At 38.1% G+C, this 18,937-nt stretch overlaps 1 protein-coding gene and 1 long non-coding RNA gene across 14 annotated transcripts in view; one reads left to right on the forward strand and one right to left on the reverse strand.

The window, feature by feature from the left end:
• Positions 1-10,738, forward strand: part of Tacc1 (transforming acidic coiled-coil containing protein 1) — a 112,348-nt gene extending 101,610 nt beyond the window's left edge. For all 8 annotated transcript variants that reach the window (XM_026404719.2, XM_077792451.1, XM_077792449.1 and 5 more), the window contains 6 exons: positions 374-450; positions 1,519-1,562; positions 4,921-5,081; positions 6,218-6,324; positions 7,956-8,076; positions 9,222-10,738. In XM_026404719.2, coding sequence (XP_026260504.1) covers positions 374-450; positions 1,519-1,562; positions 4,921-5,081; positions 6,218-6,324; positions 7,956-8,076; positions 9,222-9,290 — 579 coding nt within the window. In that variant the 3' untranslated portion in view covers positions 9,291-10,738. The remainder of the gene's footprint in view (positions 1-373; positions 451-1,518; positions 1,563-4,920; positions 5,082-6,217; positions 6,325-7,955; positions 8,077-9,221) is intronic.
• The window catches only part of LOC113193907 (uncharacterized), a 106,497-nt gene that overhangs the window by 38,000 nt on the left and 49,560 nt on the right, over positions 1-18,937 (reverse strand). For all 6 annotated transcript variants that reach the window (XR_003302203.2, XR_003302202.2, XR_013342398.1 and 3 more), the window contains one exon: positions 735-801. This is a non-coding gene — a long non-coding RNA (uncharacterized LOC113193907). The remainder of the gene's footprint in view (positions 1-734; positions 802-18,937) is intronic.

Genomic DNA, 18,937 nt, shown 5'->3' on the forward strand with positions numbered 1-18,937 from the left:
TATGTAACTTTGGCTAAGGTGAATCTCTGTCAGTCAGACGCTCTGCTCTTGGTGTCCTGTCCCAACTGTGTCCTTACAGAGTTGACAGCCAGACCATGGACTGAGGTAAAATTTATGGAACTTGTAAAATCCTCTAAAGTTCCTGGGAGATCTGCTTAACCTTATCCTAGTGGCTACATTTCATCATTCTACAGCTCAGAGTACATGTTTCCAAATGTTTATGAACATTATATACAAATGTCAAGGTTTTATATTCCTAATGTCAACTGAATGCCTCAGGTTATACTTGGTCATGTGTTGTTTTCAGTTTCCAATCTTAAATTGAAACTTTAACAGATTGATAAGGTAAAAACCAAGCTTTATTATCATTTAGATAATCACTAAAGAGATTGAAGCCAGTGAATGGAAGAAGAAATATGAAGAGACCCGACAAGAAGTTTTGGAGATGAGGTTAGACTGGAAGCTGGGGGGAGGGGTCAGGTGTCTTGAATATTATTAAATCTACAAGTGTTTGCTCACCACAGAACCAGCTGTTGGGAACTTGAGGGCTTTGATCTGAGATTACCTCACTTTGCAATTGAGAGTGTCATTTCATGAGTTATGTATTCAAGTATCATAACTCATCTTGAGTCGTTCAGAACATTACATGTAAGCAAAGTTCACACCGTTATTGTCTTTTTTAAAGAATGGACAAAATTGGGCTGGGGATGTGGCTCAAGCGGTAGCGCACTCACCTGGCATGCGTGCCCAGGTTCGATCCTCAGCACCACATACAAACAAAGATGTTGTGTCCGCCAAATACTAAAAAATAAATATTAAAAAAAGAATGGACAAATTTGTACAAGAATATCCATTTGGAATACAGAATAATAAGATTTACTGATAAGATCAATGATGGAGGCATTGAAATTCAATGGGGGATTGAACCTAGAAGTGCTCAACTATAGAGCTACATCCCAAACCCTTTTTATTATTTTGAAACAGGGCCTCACTAAGTTGCCCTGACTAATCTTGATCTTATGATCATCTTGCCTCAGTCCCCCAAATAGCTATAATTACAAGCATGTGCCATTGGGCCTGCAAAATCCATAATAATTTAAAATAGTCATACATAGTAGCTTCAAGTTACATAATCATCACATGGATTATAAGTAGGCATGTTAATAGAAAACAAAATTGACATTAAATTGAAATCTTTTAATTTATCCTCTTTATTCTCTAAGAGAATTATGTACCATTAAGTGACTAAGGATGGCATCAAAGAAGAGAAGGAAAAAACATACATAGTTAATGCTTGTACAGTCTGCATTTGAGTGATTAAGAAACATTTTAGCTGGATAAAATGGCACGTGCCTGTAGTTCCAGCTACTTGGGAAGCCGAGACAAAAGGGAGACTCTGTTACGTAAATTGGTATATGTAAATCAGTATATATCAATGAGTTTAATTGTTTGAGGGCAGCATTTCTCTAAATTCCATTGTATGAAAATTCTCTTCTGAATATTCTTTTTTCTATTTAGGAAAATTGTGGCTGAATATGAAAAGACCATTGCCCAAATGATTGGTAAGGAGTTTTTTTTTCCCTAGGGCATGAGCCATAGAATCTGAGTCAGTTCATGCTGCCTTAACAAGGTACCATAAACTAGGTTACTTATAAACAACTGGCATTTATTTATTACAGTTCTGAAGGGTGAGGAGACCACGATCAAGGTTCTGTCAGTTCCGGTGTCTGACATGGGCCTGTTCCTTGTAGTCATGGCCTTCTTACTTTGTCCTCACCTGGTGGCTGAAGGGGATAGCTAGCTAGCTCTTTGTGGTCTGTCTTTTCACACACATAATAATTGTCCACATCTGTGGGGTGCACTGTGATAATTTGATCCATGAATGCAGTGTGCAGTGATCTAATCAGGATAATTCACATATCCATCTCAATTATGTTTCATTTCTTTGTACTGAGAACCTTTGAACTCCTTTATTCTGGTTCTTTAAAAAAATAAATAATAAATTGCTATAAATTATAGTCACCCTACTATACTATAGAACATTAGACCTTATTCCTCGTATCTAACTATAATTTGGGACCTGTTATCCAACATCCTTCTTTCCCTCCCTCCCCTTCCCATCCTCTAGAGACCAACATTATATTTTTTACTTCTGTGAAATCAACTTATTAGCTTCCACATATAACTGTGAACATGCAGTACTTTCCTTTTTTGTGCCTAGCTTAATTCACTTAACATAATGATCTTGGTTCTGGGGTCTCTTCTAGAAGGATATTGTCCTGTCTCTGCCTCATAACTTAATTACCTCCACAACCCCCCCCCCCAATCACATTGGGGTTAGGTTTCAGCCATATGAATAGGGGAACAAGGAGCGTAAACATTCAGACCATAGCAGGAGATCTTAATATGAACTTCAGTTTGTTCATCATCTATCTCATTTCCATGGTAGGCATATTCTACAAAGTTGCTTCAAATGCTGAACTGGTGGATACTGAAGCACACTCCTAAGAGGAAAAGCAGGACTGAGTTCCTGTGAGCCTATGGTCACAACATTTATATCAACTGATCAATATGTAACCTTGTCTTATATGTGTTTCCACTTAAACACAACTTACTTAATATATATTATTGATTTTTTTAACATTGAATTCATGTTCAACAGGGTGTCAATTCACATCTGAACAAAACTTACCTGGCACATGTATTTTTTTTGTATTTATATGACAGCAGAATGCATTAAAATTCTTATTACACATATAGAGCACAATTTTTCATATCTTTGGTTGTATACAAAGTATATTTACACTAGTTTATGTCTTCATACCTGTACTTTGGATAATAACGATCATCACATTCCACCATCATTAATAACCTCATGCCCCCTCCATTCCCCTCCAACCCCTCTGCCCTATCTAGAATTCGTCTATTCCTCCCATGCTCCCTCTCCCTATCTCACTATGAATCAGCCTCCTTATATCAAAGAAAACATTCAGCATTTGTTTTTTGGGGGATTGGCTAACTTCACTGAGCATTATCTTCTCTAACTCCATCCATTTACCTGCAAATGCCATGATTTTATTCTCTTTTTTTTTTTAATTGATTGTTCCAAACATTACAGAGCTCTTGATAAATCATCTTTGATTTTATTCTCTTTTATTGCTGAGTAATATTTCATTGTGTATATATGCCACATTTTTTTTATCCACTCATCTATTGAAGGGCATCTAGATTGATTCCACAGTTTAACTATTGTGGATTCTGCTGCTATAAACATTGATGTGGCTGTGTCCCTGTAGAATGCTGTTTTTAAGTCCTTTGGGTATAGACCGAGGAGAGGGATAGCTGGGTCAAATGGTGCTTCCATTCCCAGTTTTTCAAGAAATCTCCATATTGCTTTTCATATTAGCTGTACCAATTTGCAGTCCTACCAGCAGTGTATGAGTGTACCTTTTTCCCCCTCATCCTCACTAACACTTATTGTTGTTTGTATGCATAATAGCTGCCATTCTGACTGGAGTGAGATGAAATCGTATAGTGGTTATGATTTGCATTTCTCTAATTGCTAGTGATGATGAACATTTTTTCATATATTTGTTGATTGATTGTATATCATCTTGTGAGAAGTGTCTGTTCAGGTCTTTGGCCCATTTATTGATTAGGTTATTTTTTTTTGGTGCTTTTTGAGTTCTTTATATACCCTAGAAATTAGTGCTCAATCTGATGTGTGAGGGGTATAGATTTACTCCCAAGATATTCTCTATTCACCTCACAGATTGTTTCTTTTGCTGAGAAGAAAACAGAGACCCTGCGTCTAATAGAAGAAAAAGTAGGCCCTAATCTCCATCATGTGGGATTAGTCCATAACTTCCTTAATAAGAGTCCTGTGGCAGAAGAATTAAAATCAAGAATCAATAAACGGGCTGGCACATGTATTTTAAGGCACTTCACAGCCTTCTTGTGCTTTGTAACACTAGATGGCACTTCAGTACCACCCTTGGGGGCCATTTTAAACAGCAAGGTCACCAAAATAAAGCACAAAAATGCAAAATGTGACACTAAGTAGACTACTTGAAAAGGATAGTTGTTTATAGTATGAAATAAGGTAAAGCATCCCTGTCTGCCCTCAGATGAGAACACAAGCAACAGATGAATAAAAATTTTACTCACATGCCTTGAGTATGGATTCTAGGATTGCAAATAAATTTAAGTTAGTACACAAATTGCAAATACAGACTGCAGATAATGAGGATTGGCTGTACTTGGGTTCATTTTTTTGAATTCTATGAAAGCCCTCTATGCCATACCCAGAATGTTGATGGCCCACATACTAATACCTACTGGGCGGAGTCCTCGGTTTTGATGCAGTATCCTTCTGATTTTTCCTGTCAGACCCAGTAGTGCCTTAACAAAACAATGGTGATTAATCCTCCATGTTGAATTTAGAGCCTCTTCTAGTGAACTTTGTAAAGATTGATTCCCTAAATCAAATCAAGACAGATCTTTAAGCATTTAAATACTGAAATGATTTTTTTTTTTTTTTTTTGTCCATGTCACCTATTGCCTTCCCAGCTCAGCCTTGGCCAGGGCTATCTTCTCTGTGTGTAATATTCTCCCCCATAGCTGCATGGCTCCCACCCTGTTCTTTGGGTCTGTATTTAAATTTTTTCTCTGAAGAGGCAGCTCTATAAAACAGCAGCCCACTCACCTGTTCCTCATTCCTCTCATCCTTTTTTTTTTTTTTTTACCCCATCACTCTCACCATATGTCGCTCCCCATTAAAATATAAGTCCTTGGGAGTGGGAATTTTTTTATACCCATGGCTGTGTTCCTTCCCACTGAGAACACTGCCTGGCTCAGGGAGAGCAGCTGTTCACCATTGTGTGAATAAACATGCCATTATTTTTGACTTATAATTCCCAGAAGATGAACAAAGGACAAACATGACCTCTCAGAAGAGCTTCCAGCAACTTACCATGGAGAAGGAGCAGGCCCTGGCTGACCTCAACTCTGTGGAGCGATCCCTTTCTGATCTCTTCAGGAGATACGAGAACCTGAAAGGCGTACTGGAAGGGTTCAAGAAGGTAATGAGTGTGTCCTTTTCTGTCTCTCTCCTGGCTAGTACTGGATCATCACACACATAATACAAGGGGTAAAAAGCCTTTTAAAAGGGGCTCCGCCCTCCGCCTTGTATCTTCTATTCCAGTAAAACCATGTTTTTTCTACTTTTTCATTTCTATAATCAGGCAGCTGGCCTACAGGGTGGTATCTCTTGATTATTTTTACTGGATCAAGCCAGTGAAGCCTAGATACAGCCAGAGTGTGGCATAGAGTACAAGAATTGGAACCCTCAGATCTCAGGATACATCTAGAAACGTTCTTTTTAATTATTCACCTTTTCAATGTTAGTAAGTGTAGAAGGGATTCCATATCATTGAAAAAAATCTTAAGTGGCATATTTTAGAAAACATTAAATGTAATAATTTGGTTGAATAGTATTAATAAGACACATTAAAGCAGTGAAATTCTTTTGTTTTCTTTTTTTAATGCTGCTGAGGTGGAACCTAGAATCTCATACATGCTAGGCAAGAGCTGTACTGCTGAGCCCCACCTTCAGCCTTTGAAATTCTTTATTTTCTTATTAAATTAAAAGTGAAACTAGCCAATATGTCTAATGTAGAAATCAAATCACTATTCAGTTTTGAATAAGTACCTCCCTAAAGGAGGTATATTGGTATAACTGAACCTTACTGTATGATGTTGAAAATTAATACATAAAGAAATTATGCTATAAAAATATCTAGAATTTTAAAGTAAGATTTGTATGTGCCTATTTCAGATTACCATACATATTATTATTATTTTTTTTATATTTATTTGCCTTTCTTTTATCCTTTTTGGTAAATTGTCTATTCAAGTCTTTTTTTTTTTTTTTTTTTTAGAGAGAGAGAGAGAGAGAATTTTTAATATTTATTTTTTAGTTCTTGGCGGACACAACATCTTTGTTGGTATGTGGTGCTGAGGATCGAACCCGGGCCGCACGCATGTCAGGCGAGCGCGCTACCGCTTGAGCCACATCCCCAGCCCTACCATACATATTAAAGTCATCTGAGTTAATTAGGTTTTTCCATTTTTTTACATACGACTCTGATATATGTTATATTACCAGTAGAAGAAAAATGAAATGACCTGTTTATTTTTAATTTTCACTATGGAACAGAATGAAGAAGCCTTGAAAAAATGTGCTCAGGATTACTTAGCCAGAGTTAAACAAGAGGAACAACGGTATCAGGCCCTGAAAATCCATGCAGAAGAAAAACTAGACAAGTAAGAGCTTATAAATTTGAATTTTACTTTTCATAATGTTATGAGGATATTGACAGAGGCAGAAACTTCATTTTATCTAAAAAGTAATATATACTTGTACATTTTGCTAAATGTATTCCTAAGTGTAAGAAAACAAGTTCACTGTTTTGCAACCTCAGGGGGTGTGTGTGTATATCTGTGTGTGTGAGAGACAGATTTCAATTTTTGAACCATCTTCTTTACATGGTTAAAACATTAAGAAACATAAAAAGGTATACAGTATCACCCTCCCATTCCTGCCCCCCTTACACTAGGTTCCTACCTCTTTTCCCCTCAAATAATCAGTAGAGTTTCTGTTTCTCATTCTAGATATGCTTTTTTCCCTCCTTTTTTAGATGATAGCATACTTCCTTTTTTTGTGTAGCAATACAGTTTTGAAAATCTTTGACTGTCTAGTCTGTTCATGAGGAGCTTCCACATGGTATTCAACTATTGGAATGTATCATTTACATTCTCTCCTGTTGGACATCGAGGTTAATTAGAATCTTTTGCTGCAACAACAAACAGTGCTGTAGTAGGTAACCCTGTAGATTATCCTTTTACATGCATTTAAGTTATCTTTATGATATATGTAATAGAAAAGGAATTATTGAACCAAAAAATAATGAATGTATAATTATAGTAGTTATTTTCAAATGACCTCATAAAATTTATACCCATTTATACCCCTTTACAATTCTTAGGAGCATTTGTTTTCCCTACAGCTCTGTTAGTAGATCAAATTATTGATTTTATGCAAATCTAATAGATGAAATGGTATTTCATTGTAGGTTTTTGTGGTTTTGGGCAAGTAAGCAACATAACTTTTATTTTATTATATGTAGTTTTGATTTGCATTTGTCTTAGCAAAGAAACTAAATATATTTTAGCACTTACCTATTCAAATATTTACTGTGTATGACTATTCTTTGCCTATTTTTCCATTGTCAGTTTATATGTTTTATACATTAGGGACACCAGCCCTTTGTAATGTGAATTGTGAATAATTTTTCAAGGTTGTCATGTATTTTTTGGCCCTGTTTATGGTGTTTCTGATATGCAGAATGTTTCATTTTTAGTACTGGGTATTGAACACAGGGCCTCATGTAGGCCAGACAAGCAAGACGCTGTTTCAAAATAAATTTTTTTTAAAAAAGATTCCCTTTTTATTTTATTAATAAGGTTGCTTCCTTGAGGTTTGTGTCTCATAAACATTAATGGCTAGTATTCTAAATTGTTTAGCTGTGATGATCTCTGGAGTGACCTGTCCACTTTTATATTGGGTTTTTAAAAAATTAAAATTATTGTAGAAACTGTTACATAATTTTTTTCTCATGAAATACAAATTTTAAAGAATGCCATAGCCTTCAAAAATGATTCTACCATTGGCGTGTCTCATGGGAATTTCCCTAGCATTTGTATATAAAATGAATTTTTATTAATTAAAATTAAATTATATAGGTCTCTGATTCTTGTCTTTTTGCTGATCATGCAATCTGTTCTTTTGAGTCTGTCTGCTGGAGGTCAATGGTTATTCTCCTGACTCTTTAGCTGTGCCCTGGCTAACATGTGCTTTCTTTCTCTTTATTCCACAAACAAAACTCCACAAACAGAGCCAATGAAGAGATTGCTCAGGTTCGCACAAAGGCAAAGGCTGAAAGCGCAGCTCTGCACGCTGGACTCCGGAAAGAGCAGATGAAGGTGGAATCCCTGGAAAGAGCCCTGCAGCAGAAGGTATGACAAGGGGTTGGGTCAAGACGACCATGCAGGTTCCTGGTCCTCCTCCTCTACAGTGGCTCACATTGGTCCTTGGTGTGCTTTGTGCACCATGATCCTGGGTGAAAGTGACCTTGCCTTTGTACTCAGATACTTCAACCCAGATCCTTTGTGAACTAATTCTTGGGGAGACAGACAAGTCACACCATTAAAACTTCCAGTTATATTATATGCAAATCATCCACAGGCAGGGTGCAGAAAGGAATTTGGAATTTGCATTTTAACTGAAGTTCAGTGATCAAACACTTTTAGTAGGGGTCACGAGGCTTACCTTTCATTCATTCTGTTTTCTTTTTATGCAATACATGAAGCCATCTTCCCCTTCACTTGCTTTAGATCATTGGTTCTCAATTAGGGGTAATTTTGCCCTCCAGGGGACATTAGGCAATGTCTGGAGATTAATTGGCTGTCATGACTGGGAGATGCTACTAGCATCTAGTGAGTAGAAGCCCAAAATGTTGTCAGATATCCTACAGTGCACATCCACCCCCCATCCATAGATTTACCCAGGCCAAAACACAAGTCCTGCTGATGCAGAGAAACCCTTTTGTAAATAAATGGAAACCAGTAGCAGCAATCCTTATATCGCACTTCCTAGCAATTTTTCTTTTTTGTCTCCAGCATTTTACTTACTACATCTCCACTTATGCACTTGTACCTATGCAGTCCATTTAGCTAGAACATGGGGTCTGAGGGCCCCTCATGTTCCCTGGGATACTCTGATGCCAGAATCCCAACTCCTAGAGAAGCTGATGGATTGAGTGAGACTCAGATGTTTGTGTTGCTGAAAAGTACCTCACACAGTTCCTATGAAAACAAGAAATTTGGGAACTGAGTTGTTTACAAACAGGCTTCAGAGGACTGGTGACTACCCACCTCACCCTCTACTCAGTTAAGCCCAATACTATGAGTACATGCACATTTACGGGGGAGAAGGATTAGCATTTTCCTTTCTTCACAAGATCTCTAATATAGAAAAGTAAAGAATCACTGAATTAGGTTGTCTAGGTAGGATCTAGCCAGTCCTGGGACTATCTAGCTATAATTCCCTTTATCTTAGAACACAAAGTGGCCTGCTTATAATCATATCATCTGTCTTTTAGAACCAAGAAATTGAAGAACTGACAAAAATCTGTGACGAGCTGATTGCAAAGCTGGGAAAGACTGACTGAGATTCCTCTCTTCACGTAGCAGATCTGCACTCCAATGCTTCTGTCATGACCACAAGTATCTTGCCTTATCTAGGAATAATCGTACTTTTGCAGAGAAAAAAAAATTAAAAAAAAAAAAAAAGCACAGACCCACCGCTGCCTGTCCCGCTTAGTTGCCAGTACAGCAGCCCTGGAAGGAGCCCTGGAGGTTAGCCCAGTCAGGAAGGAGTGTGATCTGCCAGTGCTGGAGTCCTTTTCTGCTCCCCAGCATCAGATTCAGTTAGGGAGGCTGCAGAGCCTGGATTTGTGATTTCTCTGTCTTAGTTGGTCTTAAAGTCATCTTTCCTTCTCCCAAGTTTGTAATTTGTGATTTTGTGGCTACCATTTGGGGTTATCTCCTCTACCACCTGTCTGATATTTTTATGACCTTATAATCTTTTAATTTTCAGTATCACTGGTTTTATTGAAGGAGATGATCTGGCCTTTTGTTATTTCCCGTTTATAAACAAGAAGGGGCTTTGAGTATCTTTGTTATATACATTATCCCTCACACATCTCTATCTATACATGCTGCTGCTTTTTCCCTACAGCACATAGAAGAACATATATCTATAAATGTAAAACCCTGTTTTGAAACAGCCCTGTTTCCAAATGCTAACTTCCAAATTTGGGTATCAAGTACAGTGACACATGCCTGTACTACAGCTACTCAGGAGGCTGAGACTAGAGGGTCAGTTGAGCCCAGAAGCACTGTCTTCTCCTGACCCCCCCCCCCTGAAAAAAGAAAAGGAAAGAAAGAAACTGGGGGGCATCCAAGATGTGAAGGCCATAGACATGAGTTTCACATCTAGGGAAGACTTTCTGCCACGCTGTTTCATTGCCTTGGTATTTAGACACCCCCGCATATTGATGAGGACAGCCCTTTGGCACTGAGTCCTCCTACTGAAAGTGGTGTCTGCTTTCTGCATGAACATCGGTGCAGAAACCCCTCAAAGCTGGGGTTTGTGAAATCTGCCCTGGAGTCATTTAGCCTTCTGCTTCCTTTTGTTGATGCAAAACCAACATCTCACCTTTGTTATCTCTGAAATATGCAAAGAAAAATCTATTTGTGAAAGCTTAGATGGTCTTATTTAAAAAGTAACTATAGCCCTGTTACTAATTACAAGGCAAAGGAAGAGTAATCTCTTTGTCTTTACAAGTGTGGTACATTGTTCTTTGGATATTTAAAAAAGAAAAAATCCTTTCATACTTAAGATAGAGTTTTTAACAAAACAGGCAGTAAAAATAATATGTGACCCATTCCAAAGATTAGCACATATGTTTGAACAAAACAGTCTGAACACTAGGGAAGGAGGTGCAGGGAGAAGGTCCATACAGACAAAACCAAGTTCCTCCAGCTATTGCTGGACACAGTTCAGAGTAGTGGGACTTTAACCCCAAAATGGAAATTTCCCACGAATCCCCTTTCACTTTGATAGGCAAAACCCATGCAAGTGTTATAAAGCACTCTTTTGTCTTAATCTTACACCCTGATATGCACTATGTTCAGTACATGTCCATTTTCCTACTTCTCTTGTAAAACTGTTGCATGAGCCAGCTTCAACAATGAATTGTGCCTCGTGGAGAACCTCTATAGATCTTTAAAAAAAAAAGAAAGTGTTACTTTAGCAGTGTATTGCTCATGTGGGTGCAATCTTTAGCCCCAGGGAAGTTGATAATGTCTTTTAAAACCAGAGTCATGTTTTACCAATATGCATTTATCATAATTGGTGCTTAGGCTATATTTCAAAGCCTATTGTCTTAACATTTTGTACAAAAAACAAAACAAAACAAAACAAATTATTTGTGGTTGGAGAAATGGCTTGACAATCATTTGGGCTTTGAAAGTAGTGACTGTGGTTTAATGTGAATGCTGTACCAGGAGTCACAGTATTGGGTACAAATGTCTCCAGTGGTATGACCACTTTTTTCTCTAGTCCTCTACTACGAGGGGAGTTGATTTTGCATTTTGCAGAAAGAAACAGTGCAAACCCTTTACTGCTGTGTTTTGCTGACATTCATGTTTATTTGTTTTAAATTGATCTGTTTTAAGTATGAAACGCTTATAGTAGTCTCCATTATAAATCCATAGTCATTTTTTTTCTTTTTAAAATATTTTTGCAGTGCTGGGGATTGAACCCAGAGCCTCAGATATCCTAGGCAAGTGCCCTACTGCCAAGCTACATTCCCAGCCCTATAATCATCTGTTTAAGCTATTATGTATTTTAAAAGCACACTCTGTTGTGTTAAAACAGAGGTAACGACATTCCTTCCCTAGCACACTAGTAGAAAAAAATTCTTGAAAACTGGACCCCAGTGAATGAAGGTGCTGTATGAAAGAGCCCTTCCTAAATAATATTTGTCACTGACCTCAGTCGTGACCATTACAAGGAAATGGCTGCCATTCTATAATAGATGGATACTCTCAAACAAGACTCAAAATGTATCATTACAACTGGCAGATGAAGAGAATATACTAGACAGAGTGAAGTATATTTATTTTTCTTTAAACATAAGCCAAAATTTTTTTTTAAAAAAGCGTCTAGAACTCTGAAGAGTAAGAATATACTCTAGAATTTGCTTTGGCATGTGTGAGGACCAAATTACTTGTTAGACAGTCAATTTTAAAAACCGGGTTATGAAAGCGAAAGGGGGAAATGGAAGTTAGCTTCTGGCTTAGGTTTGGGAATATTAAGTGATCTTGCTGAGAATGAATCCAGAGCCATTTCTTCAGTTTCTGACTTTGCCAAAGTGTAGATAACTTTTATCTAGCAGTATTTTGAAAGAAAATGGACTGAACGGTTTACTGTGTAGTCTAGATAGTTGGTCACATCAGACCTCCCAGGATTTACTCTAATTAGGTGAGCTACTTGAAGCCGGTGATTTCCCTAAACCTTTTTTGTTCTGTAAAACTGCTCTGGAAATCTTGAAAGGCCCCGTGTTCTCACATGGTTTCTAGCTTCTTCATATGCAGCCCAAATTAGGAAGTGCAGAAGCATATGACAGTGAAAAACAGGATTCAGCAGACTTCCAGAAGTTATGGGATCTGAGGGGAGATTCGCCTGTAGTTCTGGAGAATAGCTCAAGTTAAATCTTCTTTCCAGCCAATGGCTCTTCCTACTTATCCACACTTGGTACAACCCCCCGGCACATACTTAGATATCTTTTAAATAGCCCTGAATTAGTTCTAATTATAAATAGGGAGAATAAACTGCCCCAAATGTTCTTAAACTGACTGAGCAGCCAAGTTAAAGCACTCACCCTCAGAAAAGGTAAAAGGAAATATGGCAGCTCTGTGCCTCATGAAGGGGTTGGGGGATTTTTGTTTGTGTGTGTGTTTGCTTGCTTCAGGGTTTTTTTTGTTTTGTTTTGTTTTTGTTTTTTTTAAGAATAAGCATTGGTACACTGGGTTGGAAGTGACTCAGCATATCCTTTTTTATTGTAGTAAGCATTCTGAAGCACCCCCTTTTTACTTCCTTTTGGTTTTTCATTACAGTTGGTAGCCATCTCATTAACTGTTTATGACTGTTGTCTCCTTGTGGTTGTATAACTGTGTGAGCTTGCTCACAGACTTTTTTATCCTGTTTTTAGGAAGAGAGAAACCAGGTCTTGAAAGATTAAAATGACTCAAGCAAGGGATTTTAAAATAAAGCTGTATATATTCTGAAGAATTTTAAAAGCTAACAAATTATTATTTGCTTATTGAAGAACAAATATAGTCTGGGAATCCCAGAATGTCAAGCCAAAGCTTAGTCTAAAAAGTCATCTTCTTTCAAAGATTTTAATAAAGAATTTTTTTGAGGAGACCTCTGTCCAAAATGGTTTGACTGGCCTCTAGATTCCAGTTATTTTTTTTTTTTTAATAATGTACGGGCTGGGGATGAGCTCAGTGGTAGAGTGCTTGCCTACTAACTCTAGTGGTAGAGTTCCAGCCCCAGCCCTGAGGGCAGGGGTGGAGGAGAACAAACTGCCTCTCAATCCTTGAGTCTCCTATACAGGAAAAGTGAAAGAGTTGATATAATAGACTCTTTTCTCCAAGGATCTCCTCTAGAAGGTCATATATCCAGCAGCATTCTCCAGTGAAGACCCACTCCCCAGCACCAAACTTGAATCTGGAGACTAAAGATTGCACTTTCATAGTTTTTTGTCCAAATGCAATCCCATTTCTGTGCCTCTTAGCATGCAGTTAGATTTGGACAAACAAGATTCCTAAGGAATGACTTTATTAACTATAATATGGTTACAGCTATTATATAAATATATATAAATATATATATATATTCTGGTTATAGTTCTAATATGGAGATATTGTGTGTGATGCTGGCCTGTGGCAGTCTGTATAATGCTTCAACTTGTACAGAGGAGGCCAGGCTTGAAGCTGAGGTGTGGCCTGAACCTTCCCTGTGTCGACTTTTTACTTTCCAACTGTCAGGATGCCACTTTCTCCCTCCCTCTGCCATTTTTAGTGGTATCTGGAATATACTCCAAAGAGTATTTCCTAGTCACATCATTAATCGATACTCTATATTTATGAATAACTTTCAAATGGACATAAAAAATTTGAACTCTGAAGCCACGCCCAGTACAGATACAGGGCAGTGTGTAGGTTACCACACCCTAAGCCTCAGCCTCAGCCTGGGTCCTTCCCAGCTACTGGGACAGGATCCGGGCTTTTTTTAAACCTCAGAGGTAGCAGTAAACTTTTTAGTATTGCTGTTAGCAAGTGTGTGTTTGCCAATAGATATCCATTGTACTAATGTGCCAACAAGTAAATGTTTATTGCACATCTGCTTCCACTGTGTCCCCATGGGCTCCCCGAAGAGTGTGAGGGGCCCCTCACCTGCAAGGGTGAGTGCTGCATTGACTACTGCTATCAGGATTGTGTTGTGTGGAATAATCATCTGCATAAATTTTATATACATAGTAATTTCCCTTTTATATGTCAGGTAAATATTTGTAAAAGTTATACTCACACAAATGAAATTATTATAATGATTACTAATATATTTTTTCCATGTTTCATTGCCTGAATAAAAACTGTTTATCACTGTTAGATCTGGGTGTGTGTGTGGTGGTGTTGTTTCTAGTTATAATTCATTTTATCCCCAAGTGTGAAAATTTACAGCAGCTTTGCTTATTTTTATGAGTTCCATATTTCAGTCTAAAAATAGGAAAGATGACATTTTTCCCTACACTCACTTTTGAGGTTTTATGCATTTGGCTGAGTGTGTAATTAAAAACAAAACAAACTTTGGGATTCAGACCTTGCCATGTAAATATCCATGACTTTGCATCTGTGCAAACAGTTTTTAGCTGGGTGGGTGTTTCTTGTTTTTGCTTCAAGACTGTCTTACCCTGAGTATTTTTCAAGTCCTAAGAAGCTAAGTCACCTCAAGCTTGCTGACTTGTTGAAGGGCACAGGATGAGCCAGAGCTGTGTCGACATTACGGCCCACAGAAAATAGTTGAAGTTTTTTTGTTTCTTCTAGGTTAATACCAGGAAAAACTTTTTCAATACTAGCCAGGCCAACTCTCCCCTCAAGGGGAGCAGACAGGAAATTTCATGGGTTGTATTACTGGAAAAGATAGAGTCAAAGCTCCATTTGAAGTCTAGGTAAGGATCCCCTAAGGAAACAAGAGCCCTATCACAATCTTACCATTTGACCATCCTAAGACATTGCAGTCAATAAAGTTCCTCAAAGGAATGTTTCACTTCAGTGTGTTCCTGAACTGCAAAGAGAACCCTATAAAAATCACAGGAATAATCTCCTTTTCTGAGAATTATTGGGAAAAATAAGATGGAACTTATCCTCTACTCTTCTAAAAGAGCTTTATTCTTGTATAACTTAAGACCACCAGTGTTTTGGTTTTTTTTTTAGTGGTACTGGGAGTGAACTTGCCTTGCCCATGGCAGGTAAGTGCACTACTAACCTACATCTACCCCGGCCTTTTTATTTTGAGGCAAGTTCTTGTTAAGTTGCTGAGGGTCTCACTGAGTTGCCCAGGTTGATCTCAAACTTAAGCCTCCTGCCTCAGTCTTCTGAGTAGCTGGGATTACAGGTACACACCACCAAGTCCAACACACCAATGTTTTTTTGGCTTTTTTTTTTGTGTGTGTGTGTGTGGGGGGGGGTATTTGTTTTTTCCACACAGGATCATCTTAGCAATCAATTTTCTTTTTTTTTCCAGATCTGCTAGAGATGGAAGCCAGGGTCTCAGACATGTTCAGCAAGTGCTCTACACTGAGCTATATCCCCGGTGGCCACATTTTTATGAAACTGTGACAGCAAATACCAGAAGTCATTGCACAAGTTAAGGATAAATATTGGTTTGTGAGATTAACTTCAGATACAAATTTATGGGTAGTAGGTCATGACAAAAAAGTTTCTCATGGGGCTGGGATTGTGGCTCAGCGGTAGAACACTTGTCTAGCACGTGCGAGGCCCTGGGTTCGATCCCCAGCACCACATAAAAATAAATCAACAAAATAAAAGTATTATATCCAACTACTTCTAAAAAAATATATTTTTTAAAGTTTCTCATGGCAAAGTAGGCAAAATATGAAAAAAACACATAGGCAATTTAAGTTCATTCACAGTAGCAACTGCAATACAGAGAGAGGAGTGATATGACCAAGGCTATATGTTACCAAACCCTGTGGTTTTTACTCAAAATAGGTTAAATACTAATAGACGCTTATTCTTTTTTTTAAGCTCTTGAAATCCAAGTCCTCCCAGGTTTGTATGGATTTATATCATTTTGTAAGTTTCTAGGCATATAAGAACCAATCAGTCCCAAATGTGGTTTAACTATATTTGTTCACCAAATACTGCTGCATTTGCAGTTTAAAATGAAACATGAAAAAAATCACTTTTTCATGTTTGATTGAAACTTCATTTAAGTATAAATGATATGCTAATTAAAACTATTTTTTTTCCCAAAAGAAAGCCATTCCTTGTCTACATTTCTTAACTCAGTCATTATGGGTTATTTTACCTAAGGTGTATTCCTAAGGGTGGGAACAGTGGTGCTTCTGATCTTCAAGATAAGTCTAACCCCCAGTATGGGACAAGAAGGCATGGAATTGTTCAGACAGTGCTGAACATGTCTAGAAGGGAAAACTTAACAGAAAGGATGTTCACACGGGGTAAATACTAGGCTATTCTGAATAACACAGATTGGGTTCTACCTAGGATCAGACCACAGCTTCTCAGTTACTTATCTCCAAGGGCTTCAGTTTTTTAAAATTCTGGCCTAACAGTTTGTACCTCAGAAGATGATTGTGAAGAGTCCAGCAGGAACGTTAGCATAGTGCCTGGCCCTCAGGTCCTCGGTAAACAATTATCACCATCTAAAACCTAGAATCTAAGAAATTTTCAGAGGCTGGATAGTAGAGTCTATGACTAGCATGTGAGAAACCCTGGTTTCATCCCCAGCACCTCATAATAAATAAAATAAATTCTAATGATGGCTTCCTTGTAAACCTGAATGATCTTATTGGTTTTCTTCGGCATACCAAAATTACAAAGCTTTGGAAATTTAAAGTTACCTAACTTTGTTGTTTTATCTGAGCATAGCAAGAAGGGAAGGAATTGAAAATTAACTGAGGATAAGAAGAGGTCCCAGGGCTGAGGTTGTGCTCAGTGGTAGAGCACTTGCCTAGCACATACAAGGCCCTGGGTTCGATCCTCAGCACCACATAAAAATAAAATATTGTGTCCAACTACAATTAAAATAAATAAATAAAAGAAGAGGTTCCAAAGTTGGGGCAATTGAGTTATAACGTGGGAAATGGAAATTCCTGTTTGTGTGTTACCACCTACCTCAAGACTGCCCAGGCCTATGCCAGCTATAAAATACCAGATTTCTATTATCTCTTTTTCTTTTGCCAAAATGTACAATTCTTTGAAGTTCTATTCCTATGGAAACAAATGTTCAAGAACAGATATACCTCAGCTAACAGAAATTTATTTTTTATCCAATTTAAATGAAAGGGTAACTGATATTTGAGTTTTGTGTGTGCCAGGTTTCCTAACAAATATGGCACATCACCTATTCCATGTAAGTAGGATTGTTTTTTTAACTGATGGGGGAAATGAGGCTAACACACTTATAACATCAGTTGGCTAGGAAGGTGGCACTAGCATTTGAACTCAGATTTCTCTGATTTCAATTCCCATTCTCCTTAAGACCACTCTCTGGAATATAGTAGCTAACAATACAGAGGACTTCTTATTCACTAAGTGAATTGTCTTGCCCTTTCTTCATCTCATGTAGGAATAATTCAATGGATAGCAGAGAAGACTTTGCCTGATCATATCACCAAAGTTCAGAAGTATGAGAATATGAACCCCAAATCAAAACTGCATAATCAATTGCAATTCTGAAGCAGCAGTGTTCAGGGAAAAGAAACTCCAACTCTCCTTTTTTTCAGGGAGCCCTGTCAGATGGGAAGAGCATAGAAGTTTGAGACATGGATTGTGGTCCTAGTTTGGGTCAGCTGCATGGGATTTTGGATTGAGAACACCAGAGGAAACCTTCCTGCAATTTTGTGATTTTACAAGTTCCCCTCTATGATGCTGTGCCAGACAAAAGATCCCCCAATTTCTTCCATTTAAAGTCATTAAAATACCTGCTTGGGATGTGTCGATAATAGTGGGTTTCTCATAGCTGACCAGTGTGCAGAAATTTTCCCCATGTTTGCTTTGGCTACAGCATTCAGAAAGGTGAAGTCACCAGCCCACATCACATGATAAGGGAAAAAGACTGGGCTCAAATCCCAAATCAACATCCAAGACTCTGCTCTCATTTTCTCTGGCAGCCTGCTCCTCTCTGGACCACAGTTTTTGTCCCCTAGATGAAGAAACTGGCTATGTTCTTGAAGTCTTCCCCCAAGGGTGAGAGTGTCATCATGGCTGCTATACCCAGCCAGTGTCCCTATGATTCAAGCAGACACACTCTAAATTCTCTGGAAAAGGCCCACAGACTCAGTAGTTGAGTTACACCCCCTGTGAGTTGACTAACCTGTATTTTCTGCTTTTCTGAGAATAAATCAAAATGTGTTGAGTTCTTTGGATGTGCAAACTCAATCACAAATATTCAACTATGAGATGTCATGTATAGACTTAGGTATTTTTCTTCTAGACATTAAAATGACACAATTACCTGGTGAATGCAGGCATAATCCCAATATTTTACTAGCATATTAAGAGTCCAAGCCCTGGCCAGGCATGGCAGCACATGCCTGTAATCCCAGAATCTCAGAAAGCTGAAGCAGAAGGATTGCAGGTTCAAAGCCAGCCTCAGCAACTCAGGGAGGCCCTAAGCAACATAGTGAGACCCTGTCCCAAAATAAAAAATAAAAAAGAGGCTGGGGATGTGGCTCAGTGGTTAAGTGTCCCTGGGGTTCAATCCCTGGTACCAAAAGAAAGAAAGAGTCCAGGCCCTCATGGTGGTGTACAATAATCAGTGTGCCTTCTATTTCTTTGAGAGGTTGGCTCCTGCTAAAATTTGTTTATGAAGTCCTGACTTTTCCAGACCTGTTTTTTATTTATCAGTTGATTTTTATCACTTCACCATTTATCAGCAAGAAAATATGACATCTAAAATGTGATTTCGGGGCTGGGGATG

The sequence above is a fragment of the Urocitellus parryii genome, chromosome 14, assembly GCF_045843805.1.
Source record: "Urocitellus parryii isolate mUroPar1 chromosome 14, mUroPar1.hap1, whole genome shotgun sequence".
Lineage (NCBI taxonomy): Eukaryota > Metazoa > Chordata > Mammalia > Rodentia > Sciuridae > Urocitellus > Urocitellus parryii.